This window comes from Heptranchias perlo, chromosome 2 (assembly GCF_035084215.1).
Source record: "Heptranchias perlo isolate sHepPer1 chromosome 2, sHepPer1.hap1, whole genome shotgun sequence".
NCBI classification, from domain to species: Eukaryota; Metazoa; Chordata; class Chondrichthyes; order Hexanchiformes; family Hexanchidae; genus Heptranchias; species Heptranchias perlo.
Window position 1 is genome coordinate 19,924,696 of NC_090326.1, and position 18,449 is coordinate 19,943,144.

An 18,449-nucleotide genomic window follows, 5' to 3' on the forward strand; every position below is an offset into this window, starting at 1 on the left:
GCCTCTGACTTGCTCTTGTAGCCACAGTTTTCATGTGGCTGGTCCAGTTAAGTTTCTGGTCAATGGTGACCCCCAGGATGTTGACGGTGGGGAATTTGGCGATGGTAATGCCGTTGAATGTCATGGGGAAGTGGTTAGACTCTCTCTTGTTGGAGATGGTCATTGCCTGGCACTTGTCGGGCGCGAATGTTACTTGTCACTTATCAGCCCAAGCCTGGGTGTTGTCCAGGTCTTGCTGCATGCGGGCTCGGACTGCCTCATTATTTGAGGGGTTGCGAATGGAACTGAACACTGTGCAATCATCAGCGAGTATCCCCACTTCTGACCGTCTGATGGTGGGAAGGTCATCGATGAAGCAGCTGAAGATGGTTGGGCCTAGGACACTGCCCCGAGAAACTCCTGCAGCAATGTCCTGGGGCTGAGATGACTGGCCTCCAACAATCACTACCATCTTCCTTTGTCCTAGGAATGGGTCCAGCCACTGGAGAGTTTTCCCCCTAATTCCCATTGACTTCAACTTTACTCGGGCTCCTTGATGTGACACTCGGTCAAATGCTGCCTTGATGTCAAAGGCGGTCACTCTAACCTCAGCTCTGGAATTCAGCTCTTTAGTCCATGTTTGGACCAAGGCTGAGGTCTGGAGCCAAGTGGTCCTGGCGGAACCCAAACTGAGCATCGATGAGCAGGTTATTGATGAGTAAGTGCCGCTTGATAGCACTGTTGATGACACCTTCCATCACTTTGCTGATGATTGAGAGTAGACTGATGGGCGGTAATTGACTGGATTGGATTTGTCCTGCTTTTTGTGGACAGGACATACCTGGACAATTTTCCACTTTGTCGGGTAGATGCCAGTGTTGTAGCTGTGCTGAAACAGCTTGGCTGTTGTAGGGCTGAAGGAGGTTACAGAGATAAGGAGGGGCGAGGCCATGGAGGGATTTGAACACAGGGATGAGAATTTAAAATACAAGGCGTTGCCAGACAGCAACTGTAGGTCAGCGAGCACAGTGGTGATGGGTGAACAGGACTTAATGCGAGTTAGGATACGGGCAGCAGAGTTTTGGATGAACTCAAATTTACGGAGGGTGCAAGATGGGAGACCGGCCAGGAGAGCATTGGAATAATCGAGTCTAGAGGTAACAAAGGTATGGATGAGTGTTTCAGCAGCAGATGAGCTGAGGCGGGGGTAGCGACAGGCAGTGTTACAGAGGTGGAAGTAAGCGGTCTTGATGATGGAAGGGATATGGGGTTGGAAGCTCAGCTCAGGATAAAATAGGACACCAAGGTTGCAAATGGTTTGGTTCAGCCACAGACAGTGGCCAGGGAGAGAGATGGAGTCGGTGGCTAGGGAAATGATTTGTGGTGAAAACCGAAGGCAATGGCTTCGGTCTTCCCAATATTTAATTGGAGGAAATTTCTGCTCATCCAATACTGGATGTCGAACAAGCAGCATGACAAATCAGAAGCAGTAGAGGGGACAAGATGGTGGTGTGGTAGAGCTGGATGTTGTCAGCGTACATGTGGAACCTGACGTGTTTTCGGATGACATCGCCAAGGGGCAGCATGTAGATGAGAAATCGGAGGGGCCAAGGATAGATCCTTGGGGGACTCCAGAGGTAACGGTGTGGGAGCGGAAAGAGAAGCCATTGCAGGAGATTCTCTGGCTACGAGTGAATAGATAGGAATGAAACCAAGCAAGGGCAGTCCCACCCAGTTGGACAACAGAGGAGATATAATATAAGCTACTCATTGGATATATATATATAGTGCTGATTGACAAATCCTTTTAGTTCTACAATCTCACTGTCTCTGGTGTCTTCAAGGTGTTTGTCTAACCTCACTAAAGAACATGGAGGATCAATGAAAAGAAAGATCAAAAGCCCTTTAATAGCTACAAGTTAATCTCCTGTGATGTTGCTCACAGATTTATATGGATGAGGCTGAAGGATGTTGCTACCATAGAATCATAGAATCTTACAGCACAGAAGGAGGCCATTTGGTCCATTGTGCCCGTGCCAGATCTTTTGAAAGAACTATCCAATTAATCCCACCCCTTGCTCTTTTTCAATAGCCCTGCAAATTCCACCATCCTTTCAGGCAATGTTTCAAGATCATAACAACTCGCTGTGTAAAAAACTTTCTTCTCATCTCCCCTCTGCTTCTTTTGCCAGTTATCTTAAATCTGTGTCCTCTGGTTAACGAAAATCCTGTATAATTTTGAACAACTCTCTTAAATCTCTCTTTAACCTTCTCTGCTCTAAGAAGAACAATTCCAGCTTCTCTAGTCTCTCCACATAACTGAAGTCCCTCATCTCTAGTATCATTCTGGCAAATCTCCTCTGCACCATCTCCAAGGCCTTGACATCCTTCCTAAAATGTGGTGCTAAGTGTTGGGACACAATACTCTAACTGAGCCCTAACCAGTGATTAATAAAGATTTTACATAACTTCCTTGCTTTTGTATTCTTATGCCTCTATTTATAAAGCCAAGGATCCCATATGATTTTTTAACAGCTTGATCAACTTGTCCTGCCACCTTCAGAGACTTGTATATGTGCACCCCCAGGTCTGTCTGTTCCTATGCCCCGTTTAAAGCTGAACGATTAAGTTTATATTGCCTCTCCTCATTCTTCCTCCCAAAATGCAGCACCTTACCCTTAACCAAGTTTCCCTCCTCTTCCTCATCCTTCCTTCTATCTGTTTCTCTCCAAGAGGTTTTATTTGCTTTCAAAATTCAACTTGTTTTAAAAAGAAATCAAATTACAATTAATAATAAAAAGGCTTGTATGTCTGTTACATAGATATTAGAGATTAGAATCTCTGGTGTAGATTTTCACTTTCGGCAGTGGCGAAAAACGGGCGGTAGTAGATCATTCGCCCATTATACACCCTGCTCAATTTTTCTTTCCAACAATGGAAAAGATCTGGCGCGGTGTGTAATGGCAGCTGATCTGCTACCACTAGTTTTCCGCCATCGTCCATAGTGAAAATCTGCCTCATACGCATACATGGTTAGCATTGACTGTCTCTAACTATCAGGTGCAGATAATTAGTTTGCTTTAAAATTCAGCTTTTTTTTTGAAAATTGAATTCACATTAATTGAAGAAAGCACTCTTATCTCTCTTTTTCTTTCTCTCTGACCCCAGTCTGCATCTCTCTTAAATCTCCTACTCAGTTTAACATACTTTTTAAAGTTTATAGAACACAAAAGCTAGAACCGGTATGTTAGCGGAACACTGTCATTTTATTCTTATTTTCTCACACACACATCCTCTCTTTAAAAAATACTTAACAGAAGTTTTACCTCAGTAAGGCTTTTGAAATTTGTCTTCTGTTTTTCAAAATTATTTGAAAAAAGGCAACGTGGACGTGCTAGCAGTTAAGGAAAAATATCCCCTCAGTGCAGCTTACAGAAACTGATGCATCACTGCAGATGTTCAGAACATACAATCCAAATTCAGCTCACAGAGTTCTTGGCAAAAATATTGGGCGCTAAATTGGGCCGTGTAGCGCCCATTGTTTCGGTGCTACACGTCCTCTCCGACATCCAAGATGTCGTCTTGGATGCACACGCACGTTTCCTGCGTGACGTGTGCCAGACGCCATCTTGGTATAGGAGTTTGCTTAGGCGCAGATAACGAATGGCTGGAATCATGTAAAGTCGGGAGAAAATGGCTTCAATCAGTGTGCAATGCTGATTTAAAGTGATCGACACCATTTTGGGACTCAACGCTCAACTCAACGCACAGTCTTAACCCCGACCATCTGAACGTGAGTTAGAGTGCCTGGAGGACCTCACACCGGCGCTATTTAAAGGGACCATGCAGGATTTACAGGTTAGTGGCTGGATTATTGCTTCTGGCTGCCGAGACATTTGTAAGTGTTTTTGGAGGTCTCCTAGACTTCAGTAGTAGGACGCGGGGGACATAGCCTAACATTTAGAGCCAGGACGTGCAGGAGTGAAGTTAGGAAATGCTTCTACACGCAAAGGGTGGGAGACGTTTGGAACGCTCTTCTGCAGAAGGCAGTTGATGCTAGCTCACTTGTGAATGTTAAATCTGAAATTGATAGATTTCTGTAAACCAAGGGGATTAAGGGATATGGGGCTAAGGTGGGTATATGGAGTTAGGTCACAGGTCCACCATGATCTCATTGAATGACGGAACAGGCTCGAGGGGCTAACTGCCACTGCCACTTGCTGCCTCTTGATATGCGCCACCTTCTCCTGTAAGAAAGCGGGACGTGTGTCTGGGTGATATGCCTGTCATGGTTGACTAGCTACCAGTGTGTGTGGCCTGTGAGTTGTGGGTGGCAGCTTGAAACAGTGGTAATGTGTAAGGGTGAGAGGAAGCATCTGATTGGAAGAGTTGAGTACTGTTGGAAAGAGTTTATTGGTATGTGGGGGATAGGGGGGTGTAGTGCGTGGTGCAGTTAGTAGGAGACGCCACTTGATAGTTGACCTCACTCCCCTTGACCACTCATGTCAAAGCATTGAACTTCTTCCTGCACTGCATCCATGTTCTTGATGCTGTGCACCTGGCATAGACTTCGTCTCCCGCTGCCTCCCACTGCCTTTTGAGTATATGTCTGGAGGACCTCTTGCCCCCCCTGTGGATATAGGATGTCCCTCCTTCTGTCCACCTCTTGCACCCAAGGTCTCCCTAGTGCATCAGCAGAGAACCTTGATGCATGCACTCTCGCAGGCCTGGTACCAACTCAGGTCAGCAGATTGTTGAGTTCTGGTGTGCAGATTGGAGGATGTGGGATTTAGTAATGCGCAACCTTTATTCAATGTTTTAACATAACTCATCAGTATGTAAAAATAGGGATGGGACCTGCATCTGTGCTTTACGTGTGCGATGTCTGATCTCTGTTCAGACTCTGTGCAGACAGCAGCCTTGATATTCAGCAAATAATAGGTACCAGCTACCTTTAAGAGTTTTCTAACAGACAGCCTGCCTATAAAAGATTGGAGCTCCCCCTGCTGGTGGAAAGTGGAAATTGCATGGAATCCTCGTTCAACGCTGATTTCCAACGCAGATTGCAGTCGAGTCCTCAGGTCTGACGAAAATCTCGTCCTGCCTGCGTAGGGACCATAGGGCGTGGGATAATAGCGGATCGTGCTACTCCCGCCCAAAAACAGGTCCTATCCAATTTTTCCCCCATTAAGTCCAGGCTTTTGGGAAAGGTTAAGGCCTTCAAGTAAACTCTTTAAAGAAGCATTAAAAGACACAAAAGGCAATCTAATGGATAAATGTAATCATGTTATTGTAAAATATATTTTTAAAATTTGTTTAAACCTTCATACTGGATATGAGAAATTTATGTTACTAAGAAAAAATGGCAGCTGAAGAAAGTATTTTGAGTTATAGGAACCCAGTGGCCAGATTGCGCAATCTCCGGGTAATATATTCAGAGTAATATGGTATACAATAGCAGCTATGATATCTTTAATATTGAAAATGCCTATCACAGTGTCGCCTAAGGAGTAATAGGTACTGCATGTACTTAAGATGAGTTTTCAATTAAATGTGTGCCCCATATATCAAACTCAAATATATAACAGATATCAATAAAGATATACAGATATCGATTCATTTAAATTAGAATTAAACAGTACTAGATAAGCTATTGCATTGGTGTTCATCTTATGAAGTGTCAATGCTGCATAATATCTAGTTTTAGTTTTATCTCTAAAATTTTAATGAGGTTTTTACTGCACTTACTTGCCAGGTTTTTCAGAAAAGCAACTGCAAACTTTTGTGCATATTCCATTTCAGCTTCAAGGATTCTATCCAGATGAACTAAATGTTGATCAAAAGGAAAACTGACAAATTCCTCCAGGACTGTGACATTAGTTACCTCCCCAAGGACCAATGCAAATATTGTGAAACCTTTACATTTGGCTTCTTGTGATATTTCCAGTAATTTCTTCTCATCAATACTTGTTTCCCCTGAAAATATTGTAAAAATAACCTTGTAGTTCTGCTGCTTGGTAGCATTTATGAAGAAATTCTTCAAGCTCCATTCAATGGTACTGCCAATGCCAGAGGAGCCCTCCAGCTGACTGAACGAGTCTTGGATGTGTCTCTTCTTCAGTGTTTTTGCAGTGTAATCCAAAATCCCAAACTCCAGATTAAATGGATCTTTCCCATATCTTGGTGTGTAACTTGGTGTGTGTTGCATAAGAGCCACCCTGGGATGAAGATCAGAGGCCTTTGGTTCTGTGGAGCTTACAAACTCATTAAACATTGAGTTTAAGAAATGCTGAACTGTTTCTGATTGTGCTGTTTCCATTTGCTGTAAGTCATCAACAACAAAAGCTATTTCCAGGTTTACTGGAATGGGAAGTGGGGAGATATGTCTTGGACACAGGTCATCAGGTTCACACTCATCTGTGAAAGAAGATTAGAAGTTCTTAGTTTATTTTTTGCTGAACAAAATGTTTGGATGTTAGATGAATATTTTTAGATATGTGTGTGTGTTTTGTTTTGCTAATATTTTAGGGTTGTTATGCACAAAAAATCAAAGTTTTAAACAAAACAATTTTACATATGACACAATATACAGTAGCCAATTAAAAAATATAATGGGCCGGATCTTGCTGGAAAAAAAACAGCAAGTTAACGATGCACGGCGTTATTAATGTGCAAATCAGCCAGTAAATTCAGGGGATTAAGAGATACGCCATGAATTGCGAATTTCCAGAATTTGCTGGTCGATTTATGTTGCTCTACCGTTTGCTTCGCATAAACGGCATCTCGCCCTTAGCCTCCCCATTATTTTTAAGAACTTGCTGGATTTGCACAGTAATTGCCCATTAAATTCGTCACAGAAAGTTTAGTCTTATAATTAGCAGCGTAAATACCCCTTTACGTGATAATTGTTAACTGCATGTAGTAATTTCTTCTTAGCGATTTTAAAAATCTAAAATTTAAAATTTAAGTTTTTATCTTACTTTTCCTTTGTCTCTTTTTTCTCTTTCCATTAATCCAATCTTTCTTTCCCTCTCTTTATTTCTCTTTCTTTTACCTATTTGACTTTAATTCACCCTATTTCCTTCTCCGTCATTCCTCCGATTCTTTCTCAATCCTTAAATCTCATTGGTTAAGGAGGTACACTGTTGGTCCCGCCATTCATTGAGGTCCAAGATGCCCCTTTGTTCTCACTGCGCCGTTATCAGCTCGCACTTCCAGCAAGTTATGGTGAAAAAAAAATTTGAGCTGAAGGGTGCAGAAAAAAGTCTAACCAATGATGTGCACTGCGAGATGCCTTGCTCCAGCAAATTTCAGCCCAATATTTTGATAAACAAAATGATGATGGAGTTGAGAGACAGACTAAAGACTGGCCAGAGCTGCAACTATATTGTTACAGGAAACTGTTAACATACAGGATTTCCATTCTAAATGTTTAAACAGGCAGTTTTATTGTATAACATTGACAGAAAAGCAAGACTAAAAATCAAGACAGCAGGAAGATAGACAAAAAGTGTGTACGTAAACAGGATTTATATTAATAACATAGTTGATCTCCCATGGCACAGGACCAAGTGTAGTCAGGATCAAGTGTAGTCTTCAGGTGAAGCAAGGTTAAAGGTGGGGATAATTAGATGAGGATGCACAGACATAATTCAGCCCCATTATAGTCATACATTCTATCCTGTATGTTTATAATACTTTGATTTGATACTATAATTAAATAGCAAAATTTATGACAATTTGGGAAGCACAGAAGTAAGAGCATAATAATTTTTCTGCAATACAGTTGCTGGGAGGCACAAACCTGAGGTGCTACAGTGCCTGTGCTGGTAGGAGGGTGTAAATGGAGCATGACAAGTATATATAGGTAATTCGCATTATAAATGTAGACATAGGACATTACAATGGAAAAAGATGTCAAAAAAGTGTGACAAAACAGTGACAATAGGAAGTAAGGTTTTGTAGATAGAAAGTGTGCACAGAAATAAGATTTCTTAATATATCATAGACTTAGGCGTGATAAATCTAAAATCATACCAAAGCACAGCGTGCATAAATAGACTCGGCGTAACAGTTCTTGGGACCTTTGCTGCTGTCTTGGCAAAACAACCACTGCATTCTTGTGAAAAAGAGTGTAAATAAAATTAAAATTTAGAAACAAAAAAAATCTCTAAGATTTGTAAATGTAATAATGTAATTCAGCAATAGAAACATGGACCCGAATTTTAATCGCCCCTACCTGGCAGTAACCAGGCGGGGGGGGGGGGCAATTAAAATAAGGTGAGTCATTATCTCTTTCGTTCCCGCTGCCTTCCTGTTGTATCCCGATATTAACCTGCTCTTTTGAGCAGGACACCCACAGGAAGGAAGCAAGGTCCTACTTTAAATATGCAGATCTGGTCCAATGATGTCATCAGGATCCGATCTGCAATTTCAACCTGAGGCCTGAGCAGGGGAGCAGTGTTGGCACTCTTGTCAGGCAAACCTGTCAGGAGCCGGATCCTGGACCAGAAGAGATAAGTTTAAAAGTTTTATTTTAGGTTTTCTTGTGGGCCAGGAGGAGCAGTAGTGTTCCTTCGGGCCTCACAAGGAAGCCTTGAGCATCCCTTGCGCCGGGCTACCCTCCTCTCGATCATCACCAGATCTTTCCCCTCACTTCCCTATCCTTGCTGACAGCCTTACCCCCTCCCGATCCCTGCGACAGCCTTACCCCCTCCCAATCCCTGCTGACAGCCTTACCCCCACTCCCGTTAAGATCGGCAGGGCCTCCACATCCCCGACCTTGCTGGGTTTGTCGCCCCCTCCCTACCGTGAAAATCAAGCCATTGCAGGACTGCCCCTTTAAATAGAGCTCCTCCAGTTGACAGCCTGTGATGCGGGTGCGCAGTCCGCCCACTGCGCAGTTTTCGTACGGCAAACCCTGAAGCCACATTAAGCTCCAATTGACCTGCGATCGCATGGGCAACGGACAGATTTTATTGGGCAGGTTACCCCCCCACCTGCTGCCATCCCGCCTCCCCGCTAATATTGGGGCCCAAGTGTCTGGAGTAGAACTTGAACCAACAACCTTCTGACAGTGCTATCACTGAACCATAGCTAACACATTAAGAAGGGGATAGTAATGTAGGCCTGGCACTGTTAAGCACTGGGCTCTGGCCATGGCTGCAGGCATAAGTTAACCTAGCCTCGTGATATGAGGTCAGCTAATTTAAATATTTAGAGGGAACTCCAAGTGTGTAGCGCAAGACACACTGGGAGAGCATGATGGTGATGAGGTGCACAAGTAGTTGTTAATGGGCTGGTGGTTGCGCTTAAAGCCATGCTCGCTTTTTTTTAAATGGCTTGGAAAAAGGGCCGAATTCATCAATTGCTGGTTGGAGGCTATGATGCATGAAAGAAACATCCAACAAATCATTCTTGTGATTTTTTTTTTATCTGGCCTTTGCTGCTGAGGTGCTTCAGAGCATTATGCAACTTTCCAGGTCACATTGCTAAGTCCAGTGCACATTGGGCACTGAGTAGGCCAGGGCTTTCAAAGCTAATGCAGTGAACATGAGCATTATCTGACCATTTGGTACTGATAGATGCATCAAATATCATTGACAGAACTGCCCAATTCCACCGGACTGCTGGCTTTCTAAAAGTAGAAAGGGTCCATGTGGACCACAAATAACAATGCAATGGTCTACATACACAAAAAGGAATTCTACAAACATCAACACGACATCACACATCTCTATGCCACTTAACAGGCAGCAGCCATGATGTTTTCATTTTCCACTAATTATCTGTGCCAGGCTCAATACAAGGTGAAGAAGGACTGGAAGGATGGCTTTTCAGAGACTAACGCTACCTTCTTCAGCCTTGGCTAATGGCACTTTAATGATAGTCATTGTCAGATACCATATTCAATTACCATAATTATTTTTGAGCAGTGGCATCCTGAAACAGCACTTCAGATGTTTGGTTTAAATAGATCAGGGGCCCCTTACTGTGAAGTTCCCCCTGCGTCTCAAAGGTCATAGTTGTCAGATGCATGCTCCATAATTTTACTTTATAAACAATGATTTGAAGAGGCCAATTCTGAATCCAGAGAAGGAAGCAGAAACTGACCATGAGAATCACAACTCCACAAACAGCAAAGAAGACCAGTGCATCAGATGTTCATCCAAAATATATTTAGCTTTTTGTCTGAGCTGCTCTATCCTGTCCACATGTACAAAATAAAATGACCCCAAGCACCTTCTACAATATAGTCCTCTGCACTTTCTCAACTACCATCAGTATTCACCCTTTATTGTGCTGCTACACAATCAAAACAGTAAAAATTTAAATACATTGGAACCAATATATTACTGTACTGGTCATGTGTGAGTGATGCCTGTGAGTTTCTCATGGTGCATCAAACTCCTAACTTGTGACTTCTAAGAGAATCCCTTCCTAACAGCACTGTGGGAGAACCTTCACCACACGGACTGCAGCGGTTCAAGAAGGCGGCTCACCACCACCTTTTCAAGGGCAATTGGAGATGGGCAATAAATGCTGGCCTCGCCAGCAATGCCCATATCCCATGAACGAATTTAAAAAAAAAATCCTCATGGAAGACGTAAGTTTGGTGGCTGGCGTTAAGGGAGCAGTGGGAGCTGATTGGAGTTTAGGCGGTCCAGTAGTTCCTTCTGCTGGTTCATGTGATCATCCTGCAACTGATTCAGCCACACTGCCGATGTGATTGGCACATCTATCGTCACATGAATGGTGGAGCTGGATGAGCCAGATGTTGGGCCGCTCTTAGAGACAACAGGGTCACCCATATCTATTCCAGCCATGCCACTGCTGCTGGGAATTTCTTCAGCATGTCCACTGATCTCTATGGGAGGTGACCTCAGGGCAGAACTGTGCTCTGTGAATCCCTGCCTAATGCTTCTCTCAATCTAATCACTCAGAATTTTGAAATCAGACAAAAAAGCATTTAGTAGATTTGATCCCAAGGCCGCTAAAGCAGCAGTCTGACCATTCATACTTCAACTATGTTATTGAGGGCACTATGGCAAATGCCCCAAGAGATTTGTTGCACACTCCACGGTAGACTGCAGTGCAGAGAAGCTTTACTGCATTAATGCACATATATGGTTACTGGACTGCTTCATACTCCTAGCCAGACCTTGCGGGATATTTTGTAGGGACTAAGTAACTCCCATGAACAATCCTGGTCAGATAGCAATCTTCTTTTATAAGCAGGCCCGATGATGTCTGACTCCCTAGGAATTGCAGCTGTGGAAGGAACTTTGCTGGCCTTCCTTGCGGCAACCAGTATCTGTGTATAGCCCAATGTGCTGCCACAAGGTTCCTGAATCCATAGGAACCAATGGCTGAAGGGTCGGTAACCAGAGGACACAGATTTAAGGTGATCGGCAAAAGAGCCAGAGGTGACATGAGGAAACATTTTTTAATGCAGTGAGTTGTAATGATCTGGAAGTAGGACATTTAGCACCTTGAACCTATTCTGCCATTCAACTAGATCATAGCTGATCTGTACCTCAACTCCAGCCTTTGATTTATATCCCTTGATACCCTTACCTAACAAAAATCTGTCAATCTCAGTCTAGAAAATTTCTATTGACCCAGCATCACAGCCTTTTCATAGTATCACAGTAGGTGCAGGACAGGAGGAGGCCATTTGGCTCATCATGCCTGTGCCAGCTCTTTGGAAGAGCTATCCAATTAGTCCCATTCCCCTGCTCTTTCCCCATAGCCCTGTAAATTTTTTCCCTTCAAGTATTTATCCAATTCTTTTTTGAACGTTATTATTGAATCTGCTTCCAACACCCTTTCAGGCAGTGCATTCCAGATCATTACAACTCACTGTATAAAAAAATGTTTCCTCATGTCGCCTCTGGCTCTTTTGCCTATCACCTTAAATCTGTGTCCTCTGGTTACTGACCCTTCTGCCACTGGAAACAGATTCTCTTTATTTACTCTATCAAGACCGTTCATGATTTTGGACACCTCTATCAAATTTCCTCTTAACCTTCTCTGCTCTTAGAACAACCCCAGCTTCTCCAGTCTTTCCACATAACTGAAGTCCCTCATCCCTGATACCATTTTAGTAAATCTCTTCTGCACCATCTCCAAGGCCTTGACATCCTTCCTGAAGTGTGGTGCTCAAAATTGAACACAATATTCCAGCTGCGGCCTGACCAGTGCCAGGGTTAAGGACATCTCCTCAGGGCTGGAGAGAAACTTGGAGTGGGAGCGGGAGGATCCAGTTGTCGTGGTCCACGTAGGTACCAACGACATAGGTAGGACTAAGAAAAAGGTTCTGCTGAGGGAGTTTGAGCAGCTAGGGAGTAAATTAAAAAGCAGAACCTCAAAGGTGATAATCTCCGGATTATTACCTGAGCCACGAGCAAATTGGCACAGGGTAAATAAGATCAGAGAGATGAATGCGTGGCTCAAAGATTGGTGTGGGAGAAGTGGGTTTCGATTCATGGGGCACTGGCACCAGTACTGGTGAAAGAGGGAGCTGTTCCGTTGGGACGGGCTTCACCTGAACCATGCTGGGACCAGTGTTCTGGCAAACCGAATAACTAGGGCGGTAGAGAAGGCTTTAAACTAAATAGAGGGGGGGAGGGCTCAGGTGGGGCGAAGTTTAGATTGATAAAGAGAAAAGACAAGGAAGTAGTACAGGAAAGTGATAAACAGAGTGTGTCAGGAAGGGACAGAGCGTACAAACATAAGAGTGCACTAGCAAATGGGCCGGGGCAGGAAAGAATGGTAAAAAGACAAAATTAAAGGTTCTTTATCTGAATGCGCGCAGCATTCGTAATAAGATAGATGAATTGACGGCACAAATAGAAACAAATGGATATGATCTCGTGGCCATTACAGAGACGTGGTTGCAAGGTGACCAAGGTTGGGAGCTAAATATTCAGGGTTATTTAACATTTTGGAAGGATAGGAAAAAAGGTAAAGGTGGTGAGGTAGCTCTGTGAATAAAGGATGAAATTGGTATTATAGTGAGAAATGATCTTGGCTCAGAAGATCAAGATGTCGAATCAATTTGGGTGGAGGTAAGAAATAGCAAGGGAAAGAAATCACTGTTGGGAGTAGTAAATAGGTCCCCTAACAGCAGCTACACTGTAGGGCAAAATATAAATCAGGAAATAAGGGGGGCTTGTAAAAAAGGTAATGCAATAATCATGGTCGATTTTAACTTTCACATAGATTAGACAAATCAAATTGGCAAAAATAGCCCTGAGGAGGAGTTCATAGAGTGTATTAGGGACTGTTTCTTCGACTAATATGTCAGGGAACCTACCAGGGAACAGGCTATTTTGGATCTGGTAATGGGTAACGAAACAGGATTAATTAATGATCTCAAAGTAAAGGATCCCTTGGGAAGCAGTGATCATAACATGATAGAATTTCACATCCAGTTTGAGAGCAAGGATCTTGGGTCTGAAACTACTGTATTAAACTTAAATAAGAGCAATTATAAAGGAATGAGGGCAGAATTGGCTAAGGTGGACTGGGTAAACAGATCGGATGGTATGATGGTGGATAAGCAGTGGCAAACATTTAAAAAGATATTTTATGACACCCAACAAAAATATATCCCTGTGAGGAGGAAAGACTCCATAAAAAGGGTGAACCAACCATGGCTAACTAAGGAAGTAAAGGATGGTATCAAGTTAAAAGAAAAGCATACAACATGGCAAAGATTACTGGTACGCCCGAAGATTGGGAAAACGTTAAAAACCAGCAAAGGATGACTAAAAGAATAATAAAAAGGGAGAAAATAAATTATGAGAGTAAACTAGCAAGAAATATAAAAACTGACAGTAAAAGCTTCTACAAGTATATAAAAAGGAAGAGCGTAACTAAAGTAAACATTGGTCCCTTAGAGGATCAGACTGGGGAAATAATAATGGAAAACAAGGAAATGGCAGAGGAATTGAACAGATATTTTGTATCTGTATTCACAGCAGAAGACACTAATAATATACCAATAATAGTAGAAAATCAAGGGGCAAAGGGGAGGGAGGAACTAAAAACAATCACTATCACTAGAGAAAAAGTACTAGGTAAACTAATGGGTCTAAAGGCTGACAGGTCCCCTGGACCTGATGGCTTGCATCCGAGAGTCTTAAAGGAAGTGGCTACAGAGATAGTGGATGCATTGGTTGTAATATTCCAGAATTGACTAGATTCCAGCGGATTGGAAAACTGCAAATGTAACACCCCTATTCAAGAGGGGAGTGAGACAGAAAGCAGGTAACTATAGACCGGTTAGCCTAACATCTGTCATTGGGAATTTATTAGAGTTCTTTGAGGAAGTAACGGGCAGGGTGGATAAAGGGGAACCAATGGATGCAGTATATTTGGATTTCCAAAAGGCATTCGATAAGGTGCTACATAAAAGATTGCTGCACAAGATTAGAGCTCATGTTGTTGGGGGTAATATATTGGCATGGATAGAGGATTGGCTAACTAACAGAAAACAAAGAGTCGGGATAAAAGGGCCATTTTCAAAATGGCAATCTGTAACTCGTGGGGTGCCGCAGGGCTCAGTGCTGGGGCCTCAACTATTTACAATATATATCAGCGACTTGGATGAAGGAACAGAGTGTCTTGTCGCCAAATTTGCTGATGATACAAAGATAGGTGGAAAAGCAAGTTGCGATGAGGACACAAAGGGCTCGATTTTAGCACCCGCTATCGGGTGCGTTCTCGGCGGGAGGGCCCCGAAAATCGGAAAATCCAGGAGTGGGACCGGATCCCGCCTCAATTCCGCCCAGTTCCGGGTTCCCCGCTGACGCGCCGGCGTGCGCGCGCAGCCCCCGCTGGTGGGAATCCCGCAGGCAATTAAAGCCAGCGGGATGCCACTTTACAGTATTTATTTAGGTATTTCAGGTCATTAACTGACCTGATTAAGGGGCTATGTGGGATTTTTGAACAACATGGGACTGTTTCCCACACTGGGGGAAACACTCCCAGCTCCCCACCACCACCTGTCAAATGGACCTTTGCTGTCAGCCTGTGGCAGCTGCAAAGGTCCATTTGACAGGTGGTGGTGGTGAGACCCTCACCCATTGCAGGAGGCCACTCTGTCACTTCGGACAAAGTTTGGCCTCCACCACCCTCCTCCTGACGGTCAAAGTCACCAACCTGCACACTTACCCCGGGGTCCGGAGACATGTACCTACCTTGCGGACCCCCTCAGATGTACATCTTGCGGATGGGGGCCGCCGTAGCTGCAGTCATAACCTCCTCGGAGGGCGAACAGCATCACCAGCCTCGCCATCCACGCCGTCCACCTCTGACACGTGGAGCTCCACAACAGAGTGCTGTGACACATCCACCTGTACAGCAGGAGGGAGTGCTACCGCAGAGAGAGATACGTCGCAGAGGGCACTACCCTCGCCACAGGTTCCACAGACCGAGGCTCAGCCTCCTGGACCTCTCTGAGCAGCAGTGCACACGGAGGCTCAGAGTCACTCGACATGTAGCCGTGGACATCTGCAGCCTCTTTCATGCCGAACTGCTCCTGGCTGGCCCGTGCACCATCTTCCTACCTGTCAAAGTCACCACTGCCCTCCCGAACTTCTCCTCCGCAGCCTTCCAGGGTGCAACCGGGGTCATCGCCGATGTCTCTCAGTCGTCTGCGCAGAAGAGCCCTGCAAATACACCTACACCCACTCTGCAGTGACACAATGGGTGGCATCAGTGGTGGGTCCTCATAGTGATACCCAGGAGCGGGCATTATTGCACAAACCGGACAGGATTCGCGAAGACATGGCAGTAGTGGTGCCAATATAATGTGTGATGTGAGTTGTTCTGAAATTCAATAGAAGTAACAACCATGACAAACCCTCAAACACCCTTGTGCATCCCCTTCATGCTCACGACACGTTTGCCTTACGCTGCCTACTGCACATATGTGATGCATGCCCTGTGGCTGCAGCACAGGTGGTGGCAGGTTGAGTGAGGCTGGCCATGAGAGAGATGCACGAGAGGGTGAGTATGGGATAGAGCCATGAGATTGTATGAGGATTGGGTTGCGTGGTAGTGGCAGGGTGAGTACTGGCGAGGTGAGTAGGTGCAGGTAAGATGAGGATGGGGTTTGAGTGGGTATGAGGGGTGATGTGACAGAGTAGTGTTGGCAGTTCCGAAGGAGATGTGGGGTGGGGGCAGTGATGTGGCAGACGGAGTGTAGGGGAAAGACTACGTGTACTCACTGTGGCTGACCTACTGAGGTCATTGGACCGCCTCCTGCACTGTGTGCAGGTGGGCGATATGTTGGTGGCGCAGGTGACCCCCTCTGCCACCTCGAGCCAGGCCTTCCTGGTGGCGGAGGCGGGCCGCTTCCTCCCGCCCGCCGGGTGGAAGATCTCTGTTCTCCCCCTCCTCCTCACCCCATGTATTGATACCTGGGGTGAGGCATCATTAAACTGGGAGCAGCCTTCCCCCTGGGCTGCTCCATGCAGTCATCTTTGCTATTGGTTGCAGCATCTGTCAGTGGAGGACTGCCCCTTTAAATAGAGCGCCTCCAGCTGACAGATCTTACTGCGCATGTGCAGCCCGCCCGACGCGCAGATCAGCAGTGGGGAACCCGGAGGAGCAGGTAAGTGGATCCAATTAGTGGTTTGCCTGCTACGATCGCGCGGGAAACCCACTAATTTCACCGGGCGCATTACCCACGCGCCCGCTAGCCCATCCGCCGAGAACCCGCAGCCCTGCTAAAATCGGGCCCAAATTGTCTGCAAAGGGATATTGACAGGTTAAGCGAATGGGCAAAAATTTGACAGATGGAATATAATGTGGGAAAATGTGAAGTCATCCACTTTGGGAGGAAAAATAAAAAAGCCAAATATTATTTGAATGGAGAAATACTACAAAATGCTGCGGTTGAGGGACCTGGGTGTCCTTGTACATGAAACACAAAAATTCAACATACAGGTGCAGCAGGTAATCCGGAAGGCAAACGGAATATTGGCCTTTATTTCTAGAGGGATGGAGTATAAAAGCAGGGAAGTCATGCTACAAGTGTACAGGGTGCTGGTGAGACCACACCTGGAGTACTGCATACGGTTCTGGTGCCCTTATTTAAGGAAGGACATACTTGCATTGGAGGCAGTTCAGAGAAGGTTCACTAGGTTGATTCCAGGTATGGAAGGGTTGTCTTATGAGGAAAGATTGAGCATGTTGGGTCTATACTCATTGGAGTTTAGAAGAATGAGAGGAGATCTTATTGAAACATACAAGATTCTGAGGAGACTCGATAGGGTAGATGCTGAGAGGATGTTACCCCTCATGGGGGAATCTAAAACTAGGGGGCATAGTCTCAGAATAAGGGGTCGCCCATGTAACACGGAAATGAGGAGGAATTTCTTCTCCCAGAGGGTCGTGAATCTTTGGAATTCTTTACCCCAAATGTCCTTCAGGGAAGGAAACCTGCCGTCCTTACCCGGTCTGGCCTATATGTGACTCCAGACCCACAGCAATGTGGTTGATTCTTAATTGCCCTCTGAAATGGCCTAGCAAGCCACTCAGTTGTAAAATCTCGCTACGAAAAGTCAGAATAAGAATAAAACCGGATGGACCACCCGGCATCGGACCACTAGGCACCGAACACGACAACGGCAAACCAAGCCCAGTCGACCCTGCAAGGTCCTCCTTACTAACATCTGGGGACTTGAGCCAAAATTGGGAGAGCTGTCCCACAGACTAGTCAAGCAACAGCCTGACATAGCCATACTCACAGAATCATACCTTTCAGCCAACGTCCCAGACTCTTCCATCACGAACCCTGGGTATGTCCTGTCCCACCGGCAGGACAGACCCACCAGAGGTGGCGGTATAGTGATATACAGTAAACAGGGAGTGGCCCTGGGAGTCCTCAACATTGACTCTGGACCCCATGAAATCTCATGGCATCAGGTCAAACATGGGCAAGGAAACCTCCTGCTGATTACCACCTACCGTCCTCCCTCAGCTGATGAATCAGTGTTGAGCACCACTTGGAGGAAGCACTGAGGGTAGCAAGGGCACAGAATGTACTCTGGGTGGGGGACTTCAATGTTCATCACCAAGAGTGGCTCGGTAGCACCACTACTGACCGAGCTGGCCGAGTCCTGAAGGACATAGCTGCCAGACTGGGCCTGCGGCAGTTGGTGAGCGAACCAACAAGAGGGAAAAACTTACTTGACCTCGTCCTCACCAATCTATCTGTCGCAAATGCATCTGTCCATGACAGTATTGGTAGGAGTGACCACCGCACAGTCCTCGTGGAGATGAAGTCCCGTCTTCGCACTGAGGACACCATCCAACGTGTTGTGTGGCACTACCACCGTGCTAAATGGGATAGATTCAGAACAGATCTAGCAGCTCAAAACTGGGCATCCATGAGGCATTGTGGGCCATCAGCAGCAGCAGAATTGTATTCCAGCACAATCTGTAACCTCATGGCC

General features: G+C 45.1%; 1 protein-coding gene across 1 annotated transcript in view; it reads right to left on the bottom strand.

Annotated features, from left to right (window-relative positions):
* LOC137335661 (collagen alpha-6(VI) chain-like) overlaps positions 1-18,449 on the bottom strand; it is a 199,558-nt gene that overhangs the window by 10,558 nt on the left and 170,551 nt on the right. The window contains exons 34-35 of the mRNA XM_068000953.1: positions 8,017-8,098; positions 5,728-6,396 (exon numbers count right to left, since the gene is read on the bottom strand). Coding sequence (XP_067857054.1) covers positions 5,728-6,396; positions 8,017-8,098 — 751 coding nt within the window. The remainder of the gene's footprint in view (positions 1-5,727; positions 6,397-8,016; positions 8,099-18,449) is intronic.